The sequence below is a fragment of the Ixodes scapularis genome, unplaced genomic scaffold (genome assembly GCF_016920785.2).
Source record: "Ixodes scapularis isolate PalLabHiFi unplaced genomic scaffold, ASM1692078v2 PGA_scaffold7__128_contigs__length_106722199, whole genome shotgun sequence".
In the NCBI taxonomy this organism is placed as follows: Eukaryota; Metazoa; Arthropoda; class Arachnida; order Ixodida; family Ixodidae; genus Ixodes; species Ixodes scapularis.
The window spans coordinates 67,951,944-67,968,069 of record NW_024609882.1 but is presented as its reverse complement, the minus strand read 5'-3'; the positions used below and the strand labels follow the sequence as shown (position 1 = coordinate 67,968,069).

At 48.4% G+C, this 16,126-nt stretch overlaps 1 protein-coding gene across 1 annotated transcript; it reads right to left on the bottom strand.

Moving 5' to 3' along the window:
• Positions 1–3,095: 3,095 nt before the first annotated feature.
• Positions 3,096–15,545, bottom strand: LOC121833294. The gene is made up of 4 exons (XM_042286454.1): positions 15,451–15,545; positions 13,207–13,419; positions 5,398–5,466; positions 3,096–4,119 (listed from the first exon to the last, which is right to left on the bottom strand). The coding sequence occupies exons 1-4, from the start codon at positions 15,535–15,537 to the stop codon at positions 4,015–4,017; spliced, it is 474 nt and encodes a 157-aa protein (XP_042142388.1). The 5' UTR covers positions 15,538–15,545; the 3' UTR covers positions 3,096–4,014.
• Between the last annotated feature and the right edge of the window lie 581 nt (positions 15,546–16,126).

The following is a 16,126-nucleotide window of genomic DNA, read 5'->3' as shown; positions in this document are numbered from 1 at the left end:
CTCCGGAGGTGTACGTCATACCCGAAGGAAAAATCCATCAATGTAACCCTGTTTGGCAGTCAATGTTTTCTAGTGGACCGCTGACTGTGCTTGACTGTACGTCAAGCATGTCTGATTGGCCAACAAGTTACTCTGACCGACAGTCAAACTCCAGTCAGACTCCGCTTGTCGGCTTTCTGATGGTTCCCTGGTGGCAGTCGGCCGCCGCGAAATGCCATCAAGAAGTCTTGTTGGCGATTCTGATTGTACATCGATTGTCTTGACTGTACGTCAAAAAGCTTTGACGTGCAGACAGACGTACGGTCAAAGGACGTAAAGTTCGTTCGGATAGCACTATTTCGTCAAATCTATGAATACGAAAAATAATCTATGCACAAGAGCCCATAAACGTGAGCCCATAAAACCGCTGACGTTATGACACGCAGCCGACCGACAACCTTAAACAGAAGCCCGGCGAAACGCCCGAACATATGGCCACCATACCGAACACGCCATTTCGCTTCGCCCGTAGAGGCTTCGCCGAGCTTTCATGAACGATCGCTCTCGACTCGTTTTGTTTGCCCGCTTGCACCAACCTGTCGATCCTGCCCGGGCTCTACAATGTCTTATGTTTTAGTAGAATTTCTACTTGACAAGACCCAGCCTGTTGTGAGTTCCGACGATGTAAGGGACTTTAGCGGTGTAGTTGAAAACGACAAGGTGTACCAGGTCTACTGGGCCGGAGACGCGCGAACAAAAGGATCGTTCTACGACGCGAAAGTACTCTACATGGCAGGTGAGTAGAACTGAAGTACGGCGAATGATGTCGAGTGCTTTGCATAACATGCTGAAGGATTAACTGCATTTGCAGCCGAAGCATCTCGTATAAAACGAATGGTCAAATCGAGTTTCCAAAGCGATGGCATAGCATAGGGGTTAAGGTGTTAAAGTGGTCGCGGGTTCGATCCCCAGTAGTTCTGCTTTTTTTTTTTTTCTTCAACATTTTGTTTTATCGAGGCATTTGGCGATATTTATGAGTGCGTATAGCTTTACTCTTATATAAATGCTGCCCTTGTTGATGAAATTCCCTTGGCAGTGGCAGTCAGACGTCATCTGATGGACCATCAGATGACGTCTGATGGTCCATCACGTTCCACCAAGGCTGCTGACTGGCAGTCAGGGTCCCAAATTACGTATCTTGATGTAATTTTCAATAGGGTAGATCTGCGAGAAGGAGGGGTGGTGCAGAAATCCGACCCAGCATTCACACGACGGAGTCGCACCAAGTTGAGTCGGCGGAGTCTTTCTGTTTGTGAACGTGTTTGCAGCCTTCGAGGACTCATCGAACAAAGGGCAGAAAAAGAGAAAATGAATTAAGAAAGGCGCCCCACAGCTCGATGCTGCTGGCTCTGCCTATAATCCTTCCCTAAAAGTACAGGGAGCGGTCACTCCGACGGGACGTTGGATATTCCGAAGCTGGTCGCAGATTCTCCGCGGGCTCGGGGGATTGGCGAGCATCGTGACATGGCGCACGTGACCTCAAAACTCGATTATGTTCAATCGACTCCTCGGAGCAAAACTCGGCCGTGCGACTACACCATTAGGATAAGCAATTATAATTTAGCACGCTGATAGCCTGAATGTTATTGTTGTTGTTTTTTTTTTGTTTTTTGTTGTTTTTTTTGGGTGGGGGGGGTAGTTTTATTTGACTAAAAAAAAAAAAAAACGAGCGAACCAGCACGCCGATGGCACGCAGAGAGTCGAGATCACGAGCTGACTCGACAAGGAGTTATTTCTGTTGAAGGCTTTCTAGTAGATGTGAAACAGAGGTATAAATCTTTTATATGCACCGTTGATATTTCCCAACAGTATTGGCTTCAAAACATATGAAAAAAATTGTGTGTTTTAACTTGATGACGGTAGGCATTTTAGATATACACCGATGCGGTTTTCAAACACTGATTACCTGAATATTGGGGGAAAATGAAGTTAATTTCTCAGATGCAACATTTGAACAGTCTTTATTTTTTTATTGGAATACACCCCGTAACAAAAGAGCAAACCAGGTTCAATATGTGATCGTATTCCCACATACTTTTTATTTACGTATTCACAATAACAAAGAAGGAAGGGGGGGGTATTCATTGGACGCCATATTTGAGGTAACTGCTCACACCGCATGCCCGGGAAGGGTTTACTGCCAGCTCTCGGGCAACCGCAAGAGAAGAGGGGAAGGAGAAATTCTCTTATCACCGGGGCTCTCCTTTGTATGTCCCAGGTTTTTTCCAGACGTCACTATTCTCCCTCTAGAAGATTATATAAGATTAATTTGCCACTCAAAATTCGTACAAAAGCATCTTTCCCCTCTCTCTGTTCCCCGGTGGTAAGTAAGCAGCAGCGAGCTCTGCTATGACTGCCCAGTGAATACTCCCCACATTATCATCTTCGTCGACATATGCGATCATTTTCTCAGATACGTCTGCAGTATGTTCTTAAAGACATGCATATTTTTTTCTTACACGATTATGCCTGAACCTTTCATATACCGTCGCAACTACGTCTCAAAAGTGGTATTCACTGGCTGCGATAGTCGAGTCCGTTGTTACCAAGCGCGGGCTGAAAGCCAGCATACAGGACTACCTTGCTCGATATGAAACTGAATTATTTATCAAATATATTTGACAACCTGAAAGTGAGCTGTGCCAAAGCTATAGCCTAACCAGTGAATAGCACATTGGTTTTAATAAGACCGACTGATTTAATTTCGTCCGAGTCAGACCAGATGGCTTCTGAAACGTGCAATCCACACCCTCAAGGCCTTCGCACTTGGCAGACAAAAAATGAAGGCTTGTTTTGAGGTTACGCTCTACACGACGCGCTCAAAAACGGCGTCCAGTGAGGTACCGCCTGGAGCCACTAAATCAAGTAGAGTACCGATACTCCATTCTTACTGTATTACGGGCGCGCCGCCATTTTGTTGCCAGAGCAGGCCAGGCGCAACTGGCTATAGTTGCGATTCGAAAACACGGCTCCCTCGGCTTTAGATACATCGTCCGGAGTCCGATTTTGGTCAAGGAGACAGCGACAGCGTTCTAGGCCGCTGATTGAACGTGGCGGCGCAGCTTGCGAGTAGTCAACCAATAAGATATTTCTGATTAATTTGCAGGTTCACAATCGGGCAAACGTGAAGTGAGACCGTCTCACCAACATGCAAATAGCAAGAGAGGTCTCGCGGCCTTTGACGTGCTTGTCCTTAGTACTTTCTCATCTGCCGGTCAATGTGAGCTTCTATACGGAACCGGAGCAACTTGAGGTTTGCAAAAGGAGCGCGGGTATTGTCAACGGCCTCTAACGTGAAACAGCAGACGATCCCCATTTCAGCCCGCGTCCGACCTCACTTCGCCGTGGCTCTCGATTCGTAGCAGACGATATACTTTTTCCCGATCTGTTAGCAGACGACGTACGGCGTTTTCTTGCTTTATTTCAGTGCGCGACTGTCGCTCCGTTGCAGACTAACCGCGTTCTTCGCTCGTTTTAGCAGACGACAAAGCGTCTATGAATGTTATCTTCGCTCGTTTCGCGAGAGACAAATTGGATCTCGCTCTCGCTCTTACAGTGACCAAAATCGGATCCCAGGAAACTCGGGCGGTATTCTTGTTCTTCGTCTGGGACTATTGCAACATTTCCGGAGGATGGAAAAGCGTTTCCGGCGATTTCCCATCAAGTTTCAGATAACGAGCATTGACTAAGTGACTAAGTTGTCGTTAATCTCAAGCGTGGCCCTTTTAGTGGCTATGCACTATAAGACTTTTATATTGTTGCTGCTGCTGGTCTTCCTATATAGGTTAGAACGACCGGGACACCATACTGCACGGTTGTTCAAGCCTGCCACACGATGTATACATTGACAACGTTGGTGTCCTGGCCACACACAGTGCTTTCTGAACATCTCCAGGATGTCCTAACGTTCCATGGACGGCCTGTAGACGTACATCTGTACCGCCTGGGTCAGAAGGAGTTCGTCGAAAAAGTCCTTTAGTGACCCTGAATTTCGACGATGATGAGACGAGAAGTGAACGCGACGAGCACGCCCAGCACGACTGTCGTGATGGTACCGTAGCTGATTGCGAATCCAAATGTCTGCAAGAAAAAAAACAAAAAAAAAAAACATTGCCAATGAATGTGCCGCCATCTTGGTGCTGCGAGCAAAGCGGGCGCAATCGGTGATCGTTATCATCTAAAACTGCGACTTCCTGAGCCCAAACACCTTTACCACAAGGGCGCAGCCATCTTGAATGTCGTCGGTGTTATCATCCAAAACTGCGACTTCCTGAGCCCGAAAACCTTTACCACAAGGGCGCAGCCATCTTGAATGTCGCGGCTACTGGCACGCGTTAAAATATCGTTTTCATCATTCCGCGCCACTGGAAAGTGTTCACGGAAAATGCCGGATTGTCAGACATTCTTGTTCGCCTCACCTACATTTTCTAGCATAATCCAGGTTGAGATGTTTCATTATTTTTTAGTTCCACATAACAGATGCGGAACTCACATGACTGAGAACGAAAGGAAACGTAAAACGGCTATAGACATACGGCGCCAGGAAACTCAGGCGGTATCGTTTTGCTCTGTCGCGGGATGTTTTATCATTCCTGGAGGAGGGAAGGGCGTTTTCTGAGATTTTAGATAAGGCTTCAGAGAACTGCATGGCAACAATGAGTTCAGGCACCAGAGATGGCTCCAGTGTCTTTACTCTGTAGCGTTGCTTCCTCAGTGGCTTTTGAATAGATAAGTATGATTCGTGCAGAAACGCGAGTGAGGTGATCTAGATGCTAAAAGGGACATCCAGCCAAACCAATTTAGTTCGCAATTGACGACGGATATTTTAGGGGTTACATTTATAGCCGCCGACGGGAGAAATGCCGGTTCACACAGTCCCGTCTGCTTACGTTACGTTATCTTGCGGGAGCTTACGTATGCTTATGTCAAGAGTCGCCGAAACACCCGTCCTTCGTGTGAAGCGCGACAACCAATTGAAGGAGTATAGCCTTGCACGTGACATTCAAGGATGGGGGGAGGAGAAGGAGGGGAGGAAAGGAGGGTATGGAGGCCCCTCCCTTCCTCCTCCTCCCCCTCCTCCATAACCCCTCCCCCTCCCCCTCCTCCTTCTCCATACCTTCCCCCCTCCTCCTGCATACCCTCCCATCACGGTATATCAGAAAATCAAAATACCCCAAGAGCTGCGCCCTAAGTCCACATTACAGAGATTTGTAAAGGTCTTTCACTTTTTTCGTCTACCCGATAGGAAATACTGGACGGAAACATAGACACATTATTTTCTTTTACAACGACATGAAAAACAAAACAAAAAAAACTCTACGACAGTAGGTAAAATCACGTGAAGAAATTTGCTTTTACCAGAAGTTGCAGCGGTACCTTCGTGATGTAGTTGATCATCTGAAGTCTGTCTTCGGTGGGACGGATGCACTGCAATCAAAAGAAAAACAAGAGGGCGTTCTAATTTTCAGCCTTGTCTGTTCGAGGCATGTAAATGCATCTAAATGCATTTATAAACTCTTTTCAAAAGTCTATCAAGCATCACCGCCAGTCGACATATCTCAAACAACGCTCGCCGAGTGTTGACGTAGCATTCGTGTCCAATATACATAGACCCGAATCCGCGCCAAATGCTGACGCAGCACTTATTGTACAATGAATGCTCCAAGTGGATGCCCAAATTGTGGAGGTCTATGAGCAGCGCCTGGAAGGCGGCACTTCTTTAAAATAGTCTATTGAGCAAGGAAAGCGCACGTCTCGAAACCTCGCGCAGGCAAAAAGAAAAAAAAAAGTACAGCAGAGTTTGCTTTAATTACACGCGACACCGAGGAATCGGTCGGGCTTCGGCAGCAAAGAGGTACTCCGCTTCACCTTACGAGGTACCGCAATGGACATTACGAGTTACCGGAGCAAAACCATAGCCTGGTTGGAAGTGAAAAGAAGAAGAAGACTGTTAGTATCAGGATCGCTGCTTTCTACGCTCCTCGAATTTTCAGATATTTTGTGGAAAATCAGCCACTCCCTGTCGACCACTGCCACCCCAGGGGCTCACGGCTGCCTGCTGGGTCCCTGGAACCCGAAGGTAGTACCCGGAGGCTTTTTCGGACTCCACAGCTTCGACTTATGACTCCCTTAGACACGCCTGGAACAAGCGGTGACGTTCTTTCTCATTGCCGCAAGAAAGATGCATCGACCGTAGATAATATGCGCCCACGTAACCCAGTGAAACGTAGAAAAGAAAGAGACGATGAAGAAAATGAAAGCGTCTCTTCAGAATCTACGATCATCGCCGACGATAATGACACTGGTGACCTAATGGATGACAACGAAGATGGCTTCATCCTCGTGGAACATCGCCGCAAAAGAAGCACTGGCGTGCCAGTTCTTCTGACTCCGAAGGATGAGTCTTGCCGCCTACAGCAACAGAACCCATTACACCTCAGCAGCGCGATCAGCGCAGCAGCATGTGGGAAACTACTGCGCCACCATTTCACGGCACGTGGAGGTCTCCGTGTGGAGATCGCCGAAGAGGAAGCAGTCAGACGATTGCTAAAAGTGAAGAATCTGTGTGGCATTGAAGTTCAAGCTTCCGTGTCCGCAACATATCTACAAAATCACGGACTCATCAGGGGTGTTCCCGAGTGGTACTCAGACGCTCAGCTGTTAGATTACCTTGCGCCAGAGGGAGTGATTGCTGTTCGGCGTCTCTTTCACCGACATGGTCAACCTGGAGCCGCAGCTATTACAACGGACAAAGTTCTCCTAACCTTCCGTCCAAACACTGAAAGGCCAAGCCAGGTAAATCTTGGCTTCACAAGACATGACGTAGTAGAGCACGTAGTGCCCCCACCACGCTGCTTCAAGTGCCAAGCCATAGGACACGTAGCAAAATACTGCAAAGGGGAAACAAAGTGTAAGAAATGTGGAGGTCCCCATGACATAACCTCTTGCTCTAAGGAGGTCACCGTAAAATGCGCCAACTGTGGTGATCCTCACCCCGCAAGCTACGTTAACTGCAAGGTCCGACTTGCAGCACTGGCACGTACTAAAGCATTCCTCCGTGGACCAAAACCACAGCAACAGGAAGTTAAATTTTCAGCAGGCCCAGATGACTTCCCACGGCTTTCCCCGATTGAAGATGCCTCGTCGGAGACGCCAACTATCTTCGAGCCTGGTAAACCAAGAAATAACTCACGGAGGAAGCCCAAGAAGCCTGGAGGAAAAAGTTACAGAGCCGCTCTTTTAGACGCACGTCCGAACGACTGCGGCGTTATACCATCAAAAGAGACCGTGACGCCTGCAGGTTCGAGGACCTCCACCAGCGGCGGAACAAGTGGTTCAACGGAAGAATCAAAGGTGGTTAAAGCTTCTCCGGCAAGCACAACACTTCCTGAGCGTGAAGATGCCGCTGAGAGTCCCAAAATGACAATCGTAAAAGCAGTATTTGCAACTATTAGAAAAGTCATGGAAGGTCTACCAGCAGGAGAGGTCAAAACGGCCCTTAAGGGTATATTGTGCCTAGAGGCCATCCTTGCACTATAATCAAGAAATAAATTGTCACAACCGGCAACTTGAAGACAATACACTTTCGACAATATAACAGAGGAAAACTGCAGGCACAGATAACAAATCAATATGACTGGTAAACAAGAATACCCAACAATACTCCAATGGAACTGCAGAGGTCTGAATTCAAAACTCTCTGAAATCAAATTATATATCAAACAGTCGCCAATACCCGTCTTGGCTTTTTCGGAGGCTGGCCTCCGAAGTGGTTGTTCCTTATCTGGGTACAAGACTTACACGTGCCCATCAATTTCGACTTTTCCGAATGGGAGCGCAGCCCTTTTTATTCGCCGAGAGCTTCCCCAGTGTCAAATCCCAACCACTGATTTATGTACGGAAGACGCAGAATTTGTTGCAGCTAAGGTACGCATTGGAAAGAAAACGGTACTTGTTGTCTCTCTATACATACGTCCCGGAAGCAACACGGACATGTTCGACCGCTTCCAAAGCTGGTGTCTACAACATCGCCAAGACCTTATCACATGCGGAGACTTCAATGCGCATCATACAATGTGGGGTAACGTACGATCAGATCGCCGAGGAAGGAAACTCGAAGAACTTTTCGATGAAGTAGGACTTGTGGTGGCAAATACGGGCAGCCCGACATACTTGCGAGTACCATCGACTTTTACAGCAATAGATGTTACAGCGCATGATCCGTCCCTCAACGTTACATGGTCCACGGCACCTGACACAATGGGAAGCGACCATTTTCCTATTTGGATTCAGATCACGGGTTGTTCCAACACTAAAAAGAAAGTATGTCATGTTATCCACTGGGACACGTTTCGCTTCACACTTGACTCTACGAACGATGATATCATTGATGCAATAAAGACAGCACTAAGAAACAGCACAAGAACTATTCGATTACCAGAACACTTCCCATCCCCGGACTTAAAGCTGCTGAATCTCTCCGCAGCTCGTCGCAGGGCACAGATTCGCTACCGACGACACCCGATTCTCGAGAACAAGATAAAATTCAACCGAATATGTACAGTCTTCAAGAGATACGCCAACCGGCTTCTCAGGAGCCAATGGAGAACATTTTGTGAAGAATCGAATTCACGAACCTCTTTTGGCAAAGTCTGCAGGGTGATTCGCTGCCTAAGCGGAAACAGACGTCCGGTTCGACCCTTCGATACATTAGCGCTTGCTCAACAGACAAACCTGCCTGACCTAGCCGAAGAATTTGCCATTTCATACTCTAACCAGGCTCGTACATTGCTGCGGTCAGCTCCAGTAAACCGCAAGGCAAGTCTCTTGGATGACCCGTTCACAGAAAATGAGCTGACAGTGGCTCTACGGAAATGCCGTCGCCACAGCGCCACTGGCCCTGACGGAATCTCCTACCAAGCTTTGCAAAACCTTCCTCCCTATGGATTTTCTTCCCTACTTCGCTTGTTTAACGAAGTTTGGGAATCTGGAAGAGTGCCAGATGAGTGGAAACTCTCAACGATTGTCCCCGTACGGAAACCTGGAAAACCACCAGAGCTGCCTACCTCGTACAGACCAGTAGCACTGACTTCATGCGTCGCAAAGCTGATGGAACGCTTAATTCAAAGTCGACTAGCTTGGTTCCTGGAACGTCAGAAGTTACTTCCAGACGAAATGACAGGGTTTCGTCCAAAACTTAGCGCATCAGATAGTCTACTGGATTTTGTCAGCAGTGTCGAGCATGGAGGAAGGACAGGAAACACAACACTTGCTGTTTTCTTCGACGTAGAAAAGGCCTTTGATAATGCCAGCATCCTATCTGTCCTTCAAGAACTTACCAGAATCGGCATCACCGGGCGTGTCCAGACGTTTCTGTCTGCATTTATGAGCAACCGATGTTTCCAAGTACGCCTTGGAAACACCCTAAGCGTCACACATCATCGAAATATTGGACTTCCGCAAGGTTGCGTCCTCAGCCCCATATTGTTCAACATCGCAATGGCAGGCCTTCCTCCAGCTATTAAAAGAACGTCTCCTTATACATCGTGCTCTGTGTATGCAGATGATATCTGCCTCTGGACGAGTGCAACAAGACGGGACACGTTAAGGAATGCTATGCAGCCAGAAATCGACACAGTTGTAGACTATTTGGATGCAGTAGGACTCAACGTTTCAAAAGAGAAAACTGCGTATATGATTCTACCGCACCCGAAGAGACGCTCATGCCATAATATTAAACTAAATATTAGCAAGAGCGAAATTCAACGCGTCAAAGTGTACAAGTTCCTCGGCGTTACCTTAGACCCAAGATTAAAAGGGAAAAAGCAAGCTGACAGGATAGCCGAAGCATCAACTAAATTTGTGAATGCCATTCGGCGCATTGGTGGACTAAGATGGGGAAATGCTCCAAGATCCATGCTTGGGCTGCACACTTCACTAGTTGTGAGCCGCATGATATATGCCCTACCTTTCACGCATCTCTCTGACACACAAAAAACTCGCTTAGAACGCATCCACCGCCGAGGACTACGAACCGCCTTAGGCGTTCCGAGAGCAGCACCTAATGAGTGCGTTTATGCAGAGAGCTCATCTCTAGACCTTAACCTGAGAGCGACACAATCGACACTTAATCAACTTGTACGTCTTCATCAAACCAGAAGTGGAGTGACGTTGCTCAAGAAACTAGAAGCAAGGCGTTCCAATTATACCCTACATTTACAAGAGCTATACAACGTTGAACCATCGCTCCAGAAATCTCGTCCCCTAACTTGCGCTGAAGAACCGCCATGGCGCGAACCACCAGTAATGTACGATCTACATCTCCCGGGAGTGTATAGGAAGGGAAATCTACCAGGAATTGTACTGCGGCAAATTGCTGAGGAGGTCCTTTCCTCAAAATACCCAGGAGCTCTACAGGTATATACCGATGGCTCCGTTCACTTCGGAACGTGCAGCGCTACCGCGGCCTTTGTTATACCAAAGGAGAACACGGCATGGAGCGGCCGTTTTCAAGCGGTGGTCAGCTCCACCACGGCAGAGCTTAAGGCCATTGAGAAGGCACTTAACTACATCACCTCACATACCCCACAAACTGTAGTGCTGGTCACCGATTCAAGAACGAGACTTCAACGCCTAGGTAATCCTGACTCCATGGACGAAACGACGGCTACCATTCAACTTACGTTAAAGCACTTATACAATTCTGGATTCAACATTGCGTTTCAATGGGTACCTTCACATGTGGGACTGTTTGGTAATTCCGAAGCCGATAAACTCGCAGGAGCGGCACATGGACTGCCGCGCACTATTCCCAGTCCAACAGATTTCAATGCGACACGAAAGTCCATAAAAAGTTACATAACTGAACTTTCCCCAACCAGATACTCCAAACATCAGCCATGCATCACAAAGGGTCTTAAAAGAGAGAAGTGCACTCTCCTCATAAGAATACGCAGCAGAAGTGCATTTACAAATGCGTTTCTTTTTAAAATATCTGCAATAAAAAGCTCCCAGTGTCCGAACTGCAACGATGAAGAAAGCATTTGCCACATCCTCTTCAACTGCGAAGAATATAGCGATCCACGTCAACGGTTCGTCACTGAGCTCGCCAGAATTGGACTTCGTGATCCAGACGACGAGGACATCATCTATCCAAGTGGTTCGGCCCGTCGCCGCCAAGTAATACAACACCTGCTACTGAACTTCCTCGACGAATCCGGTGTCGCAAACCGCCTGTGAAATAACTCGAGATTAACTCTTAGCGCGTTCACGTCTTTATTTTATTTTTCTCTATTTTCCTTCCCCCTTTCTTTATCCCCCTTCTTTCCTTTCTCTCTGCTTCTTTTTCTGGGGAACCAGTTCAGCATTCCCGCTAGAACAACCTCCCCTGCTTCTCTCACGCCACCTCTCTCTCTCTCTGGTTGGAAGTAAAGTCGCTGGATGCTGGGAAAGTAGTGCCATTGCCTTCCCTACCTGCTAGCCGGACATAAACAGATACTAACATACAGACGACCAAAACCTCGCAAGGCGATTTGCTAATCCCTCTACGTTTCCATAGAAATCGCCATCTCGGTCCATTCAAACCTTCAAAGCTTCCAGAGGGTCGTTCTAAAACAGTTGCGCCAAGATTACCATGGAGCATCATCGTACTGGAAGCGTTCCTCGCCAATATAAGCGTCCTTGGCACTGTATAAGCAATCAACTTATCAATCATGCACATCTCCACGGATTTCTTTCAATTATGTACTCTTGCGCATTTTAAAACAGTAAACTTATTTTTCAGACATTCTACAACCCGAGACGGAGGTTAAGGACAGACAAACAGAAACGTCTCAAAGTCAGCAACTACATTTTTAATCACCACAACTTCTTTTTATATACAGCCATCCCACCCTCCCCTCCTCCCCGATTTCGCACACGCTTCGCCTCGTTATCTAAAGGTCAATTTGCTGTACCCAACTTTGGGGCGGTTCTCCCTTCTCCGACCGGACCCTTACGGACCTCCTCAGAGTTACAATGTCTTCACTTATTTTTCAGTGCCTCCAAGCACCGACACAGCATGCGGTGGTGGTACGAAGACTTACACTGGTTTCGCCGGTGTGCGGATAGGAAAGTCTCGATGTACAAGAAACGTCTCCATGAAGCTACCCGTCATGAGCGAATTTAGATCGGCTCACCAAGAACGGAGGGGTGAAGGAGAAATTGCTTATTTCACGGATCAAAATGGCGACCATACGGGGAGCTTAGCGCTACTTTCCCAGGATCGAGTGGCTTTAGTCGGAAGGAGCCGCAAAAGGTTTGAAGCACGTGGCACGCGCACAGCGCTGGACCGGCTAACATGGCTCGTAGCATTCGTCACTGTACACCAGAAAGCCGCAATCAGGCTGTTCAAAACATCACGTAAAAGACACGGTGTTGGCTACAGACATGGTGACAGCATATACTGCGGATACGCATGTTCGAAGCACGTCTGCTTCGTACGTACGTATGCTTCCGCCAGTTCAAAGCATGACCAATGTGATCGTCATATAAGGAAGACCTCAGACAGTGTGTACAGTGTGTACAGACTGTCCTTTTGTACGATCCATTAGCAGTGTAATCGTAGTACTCGTCGCCGGAGCTTATATAGTCGCGGGAGCTCTGAGCAATACGCGGCACTGCGAGGAAACTGACGCGTGTTTGCGAACTTACGTTGCTGAGACCCTAGTCCACCCCTTAAGTAGCACCGGTTTTCTTACATGCGCTATCAGCATTGCCTTCTTTCTGTTATGCTTAGTAACGAGTTCGACGTAGTCTGCTAGTGGGCGACGGCAGCGACGGAGTTTATAGAATCGCAGCAATAGAGCGGTCAAGAAGTATTTGATGAAGGTTACTTTATAAACCCTGGAAAGATGAGAACCGGTTGTACCGTTTCCTGGGCTCTTCGCTTAATCCTCCAGCACTGACTTGAAACTGGACTTCCTAAAAGCCCCAAAGTGGCGGTCGATGTTTCGTTAAAAAGCCCAACTTTTTCCGCACTCTCCGAAAAAAGTTAAATAGCTTTAAAAACAACAACATCGGCTGCCACTCTCGGTTCTCCAGAAGGTTTCTTTATCCAGTCCTTCCCACCAACTTCGACTATCTTTTCGCTTTGTGTGACCGTCCGTTGGGGTGTACCGTGAGCCGTACCTTGAGCATTCGGATGCCTTCTACGTTGACCTCAGCAATGCAAGCGCAGACGATGAGAAGTACGGTGAGGGGGCAGACGAACTCGATCACCTGGCAGAAGGACGCCGGCTGGTGCAGCCACACGACGAGCATGGCCGAGCACCAAGCCACCACCAGGGCCAGCAGGCTGGCCACCCATCGCTGCAGAGCTATGCCCGACAGGCGCAGGCGGCACTGGCACGCAAAAGGGGAGGGGCGCGTATTCGGAAAAGTAGCACGTGAGCAAATCTGGGAGCCGGCCAAAGGTTATATAGCGTGAATCAACGAAACCTGTTCACCTAAGCCTCGCTCCGCCCCACCGTTTCCCCCTTTTCTCTCTTTCCTCCCGTAAACCAGGCGATGTGACGCCCAGAAAGCTCGCCCATCAGTGCCAAGATTTGCCTGTTGACTTACTTCACACGCTATTCCATCAACGCGACGTCGGCTCAATCGCATAGTCGTCCCTATAGAAATACGAGCGCCAAACAGCTTCATTCGCCAGATGTCCAGATCATACAAAACCTGTCTTCTTGTTTCCTTCTCTCAAGTCTCAACCATGGTTGCTCCAACATAAACACCAGAAACATACCAATCTAAAAACATTTGCCCTCATCAACTACGCAACGCAAAAACGTCGAGAAGTACCGCATCATTCGGTTACACTCACAATCGGAAGACATCCACAAAACACTCGGTTCGTAGCATACAACGATGATTGTTGACAGTCCACACATGCCTGTCTTCCTGAATCATTTGCGTTGCATCATCAAGCTTCCCGGCGGCTAGCAGCAACATAAATTCAAGAATGGCTTGTGGCACTTCTTCCTGTTGGGTTCATGGCTGACCGCGTTAGACCGTTCGGCCACCTCGTGGAAGGAGATGGCCAGCATACGTGGCAGGCACGTAGCCAGGATTTTGTTTCGGGGGGGGGGGGGGGGGAGGGGGGGGGGCGCCCATGACAAAATGCTGTATGACGGGGAGGGAGGAGAGGGGGCCCAACAAAATGGAATATTTCGGGGGGGAGGGGGCCGGGCTCGATAGACCCTCCCCCCCCCCCCCCCCCCCTCCTGGCTACGTGCCTGGTACGAGCACAGAACGGGCAACCTGGATGACGCGCACTCCTTGTCTCTGCCAGCAAGGTTCTCCAAGTGTAAGGTCCACGCACTGCTCAGTGTGCAGGGAGATAGAGCCCGTCCATCTCCTGTTAGATGTTAAACTCACGAGGTCAACGCCTCGTGAGTTTAACGTCCTGTCTTTATTTTACACACTTAAGCTTTGCCTACTCATGTCCCGCCTCCGTGTAATACTGCGGATCAGAGCAATCCTACCCTGGTGGTGGCGCGGCAGCGTAGGTAGGCAACCAAGACTCCTGTTCTGCCGTAGATTGCTCTGCAGCAAGCTGTTGACGGAGACACTAGCAGCCACGGGTTGGGATGCCGCGGCAGATGCGATGCCCCCCCCCCCCCCCCCCCCCCCCCCCCCCCCCCGGCGTCTGCTTGCCTTCTTCGCCTTTAATTCTAGCACCAACCGCCAGGATGCATGGAGAGTAGTCGGACATGCGTCGCCGGAACCATAGCTCTACGGTTAATATTGACACAACAGGTTTCTGTCTGCTTAAGAAAAGCAGCTGGAAAACAACATGACCGACAGTTTGCGGTAAACGATTTTAGCTATTCAGTTGATTGAAACACACGTGTCTTCTCTTCCTGTGCCCACGCGGAAGGTTCGGGAGGCGGGCGGAGTAAGCTGTGATTGTCCAACGCTTGAAGCACTTCGCGATTAAGGCCTGGTCGCGCATACACCGCAGCATTACCTCAGTACAATTACGCAACGTTGGAAATAGAGCTGAGCTTGCAGATTCAGCGCTGATTTCGCGCTGTATTAGTAATCGAGTGCTGAGACAGCGTAGCGTCGGTGAGTATACGTTCAAGTCAGCGCGATGTCAGTGTTGTTCTTTGTCGATTTAACGCTGCGATGTGCGTCAAACGCTCCCTTGGCACACGAAGAATACCGCTGAAATCAATCGATCCACCCTGTTCAGAAATCGCAAGTTCGCGAAGTTTGGGCAGAGAACGCGCTTGCACAATATACGATTGCTGAGAAGCCCCTCGCTCGGAACCCTGGCATGGTCGGTCGTTTTCTTTCCAGGAGGAAAATGAGCCATAATTTTGAAAATTGTGGAGACACTCAAAACTTTAGGAGCAAGTTTCAGCTACAAATACTCACCGATATTTTCCAATATATGCGGAGTATTTCGGCAACGGAAAGAGTTCGGCAGACCTGGGACACTTCGACGTTTGCAGAATCGCTCATCTGAGAAGTCAAGGAATTCACTTGCTGCAAGAAAACAAGCAAAAAAGGAATTTCATTGTGCCGTCTGGCCTTGTTTATGTGTACCTTCACTCTTGAGTTTGTTTCTTTCATTTTCTTTTAACTAATAGACTCAATATTAAAAAAAATTATGCTTAACATACTTTACCTATTCTCCGATGCCAAAGCTCGTGCGAGGTACTGTCATTTCTGCATTTTATCTTTTATCGTCAAGAACACGGTCAACTAGATGATCCATGCATAATGTGTCGTTTACAATGCCTCTAGGATTGCCGCGGTGCGCAAAGCTTCCGCCGGCTTCTTCATTCCGGAACGTAATGAAAGATAATGGCTGGCGGTACAGCACCACTTTAGAAGCTCGTCGCTGCTTCGGTCCCAGACTCAAGAATATCAGTCGTCCTCCGGGAATTATGGTAAAAAAAAAATGAAAGCCGTTTACAACTCCCTGTAACGCCGAATTAGAGCGCAGCTCTTGAGGAGGAGGAGGGAAGGGTACTGGGGGGGGGGGGGGGTCAAGTGACCTTGGGTGGGGGTCACGTGACCTGAGGGGTCACGTGACGATGACGGTGTC

Coding starts and splice junctions, on each gene's coding strand:
- LOC121833294 (XM_042286454.1), bottom strand. CDS start 15,537: ATGAGCGATTCTGCAAACGTCGAAGTGTCCCAGGTCTGCCGAACTCTT. Junction 13,420..15,450: donor GCATATATTGGAAAATATCG/GTGAGTATTTGT, acceptor TTTGCGTGCCAG/TGCCGCCTGCGCCTGTCGGG. Junction 4,120..5,397: donor AGGTACCGCTGCAACTTCTG/GTAAAAGCAAAT, acceptor TTTTTCTTGCAG/ACATTTGGATTCGCAATCAG.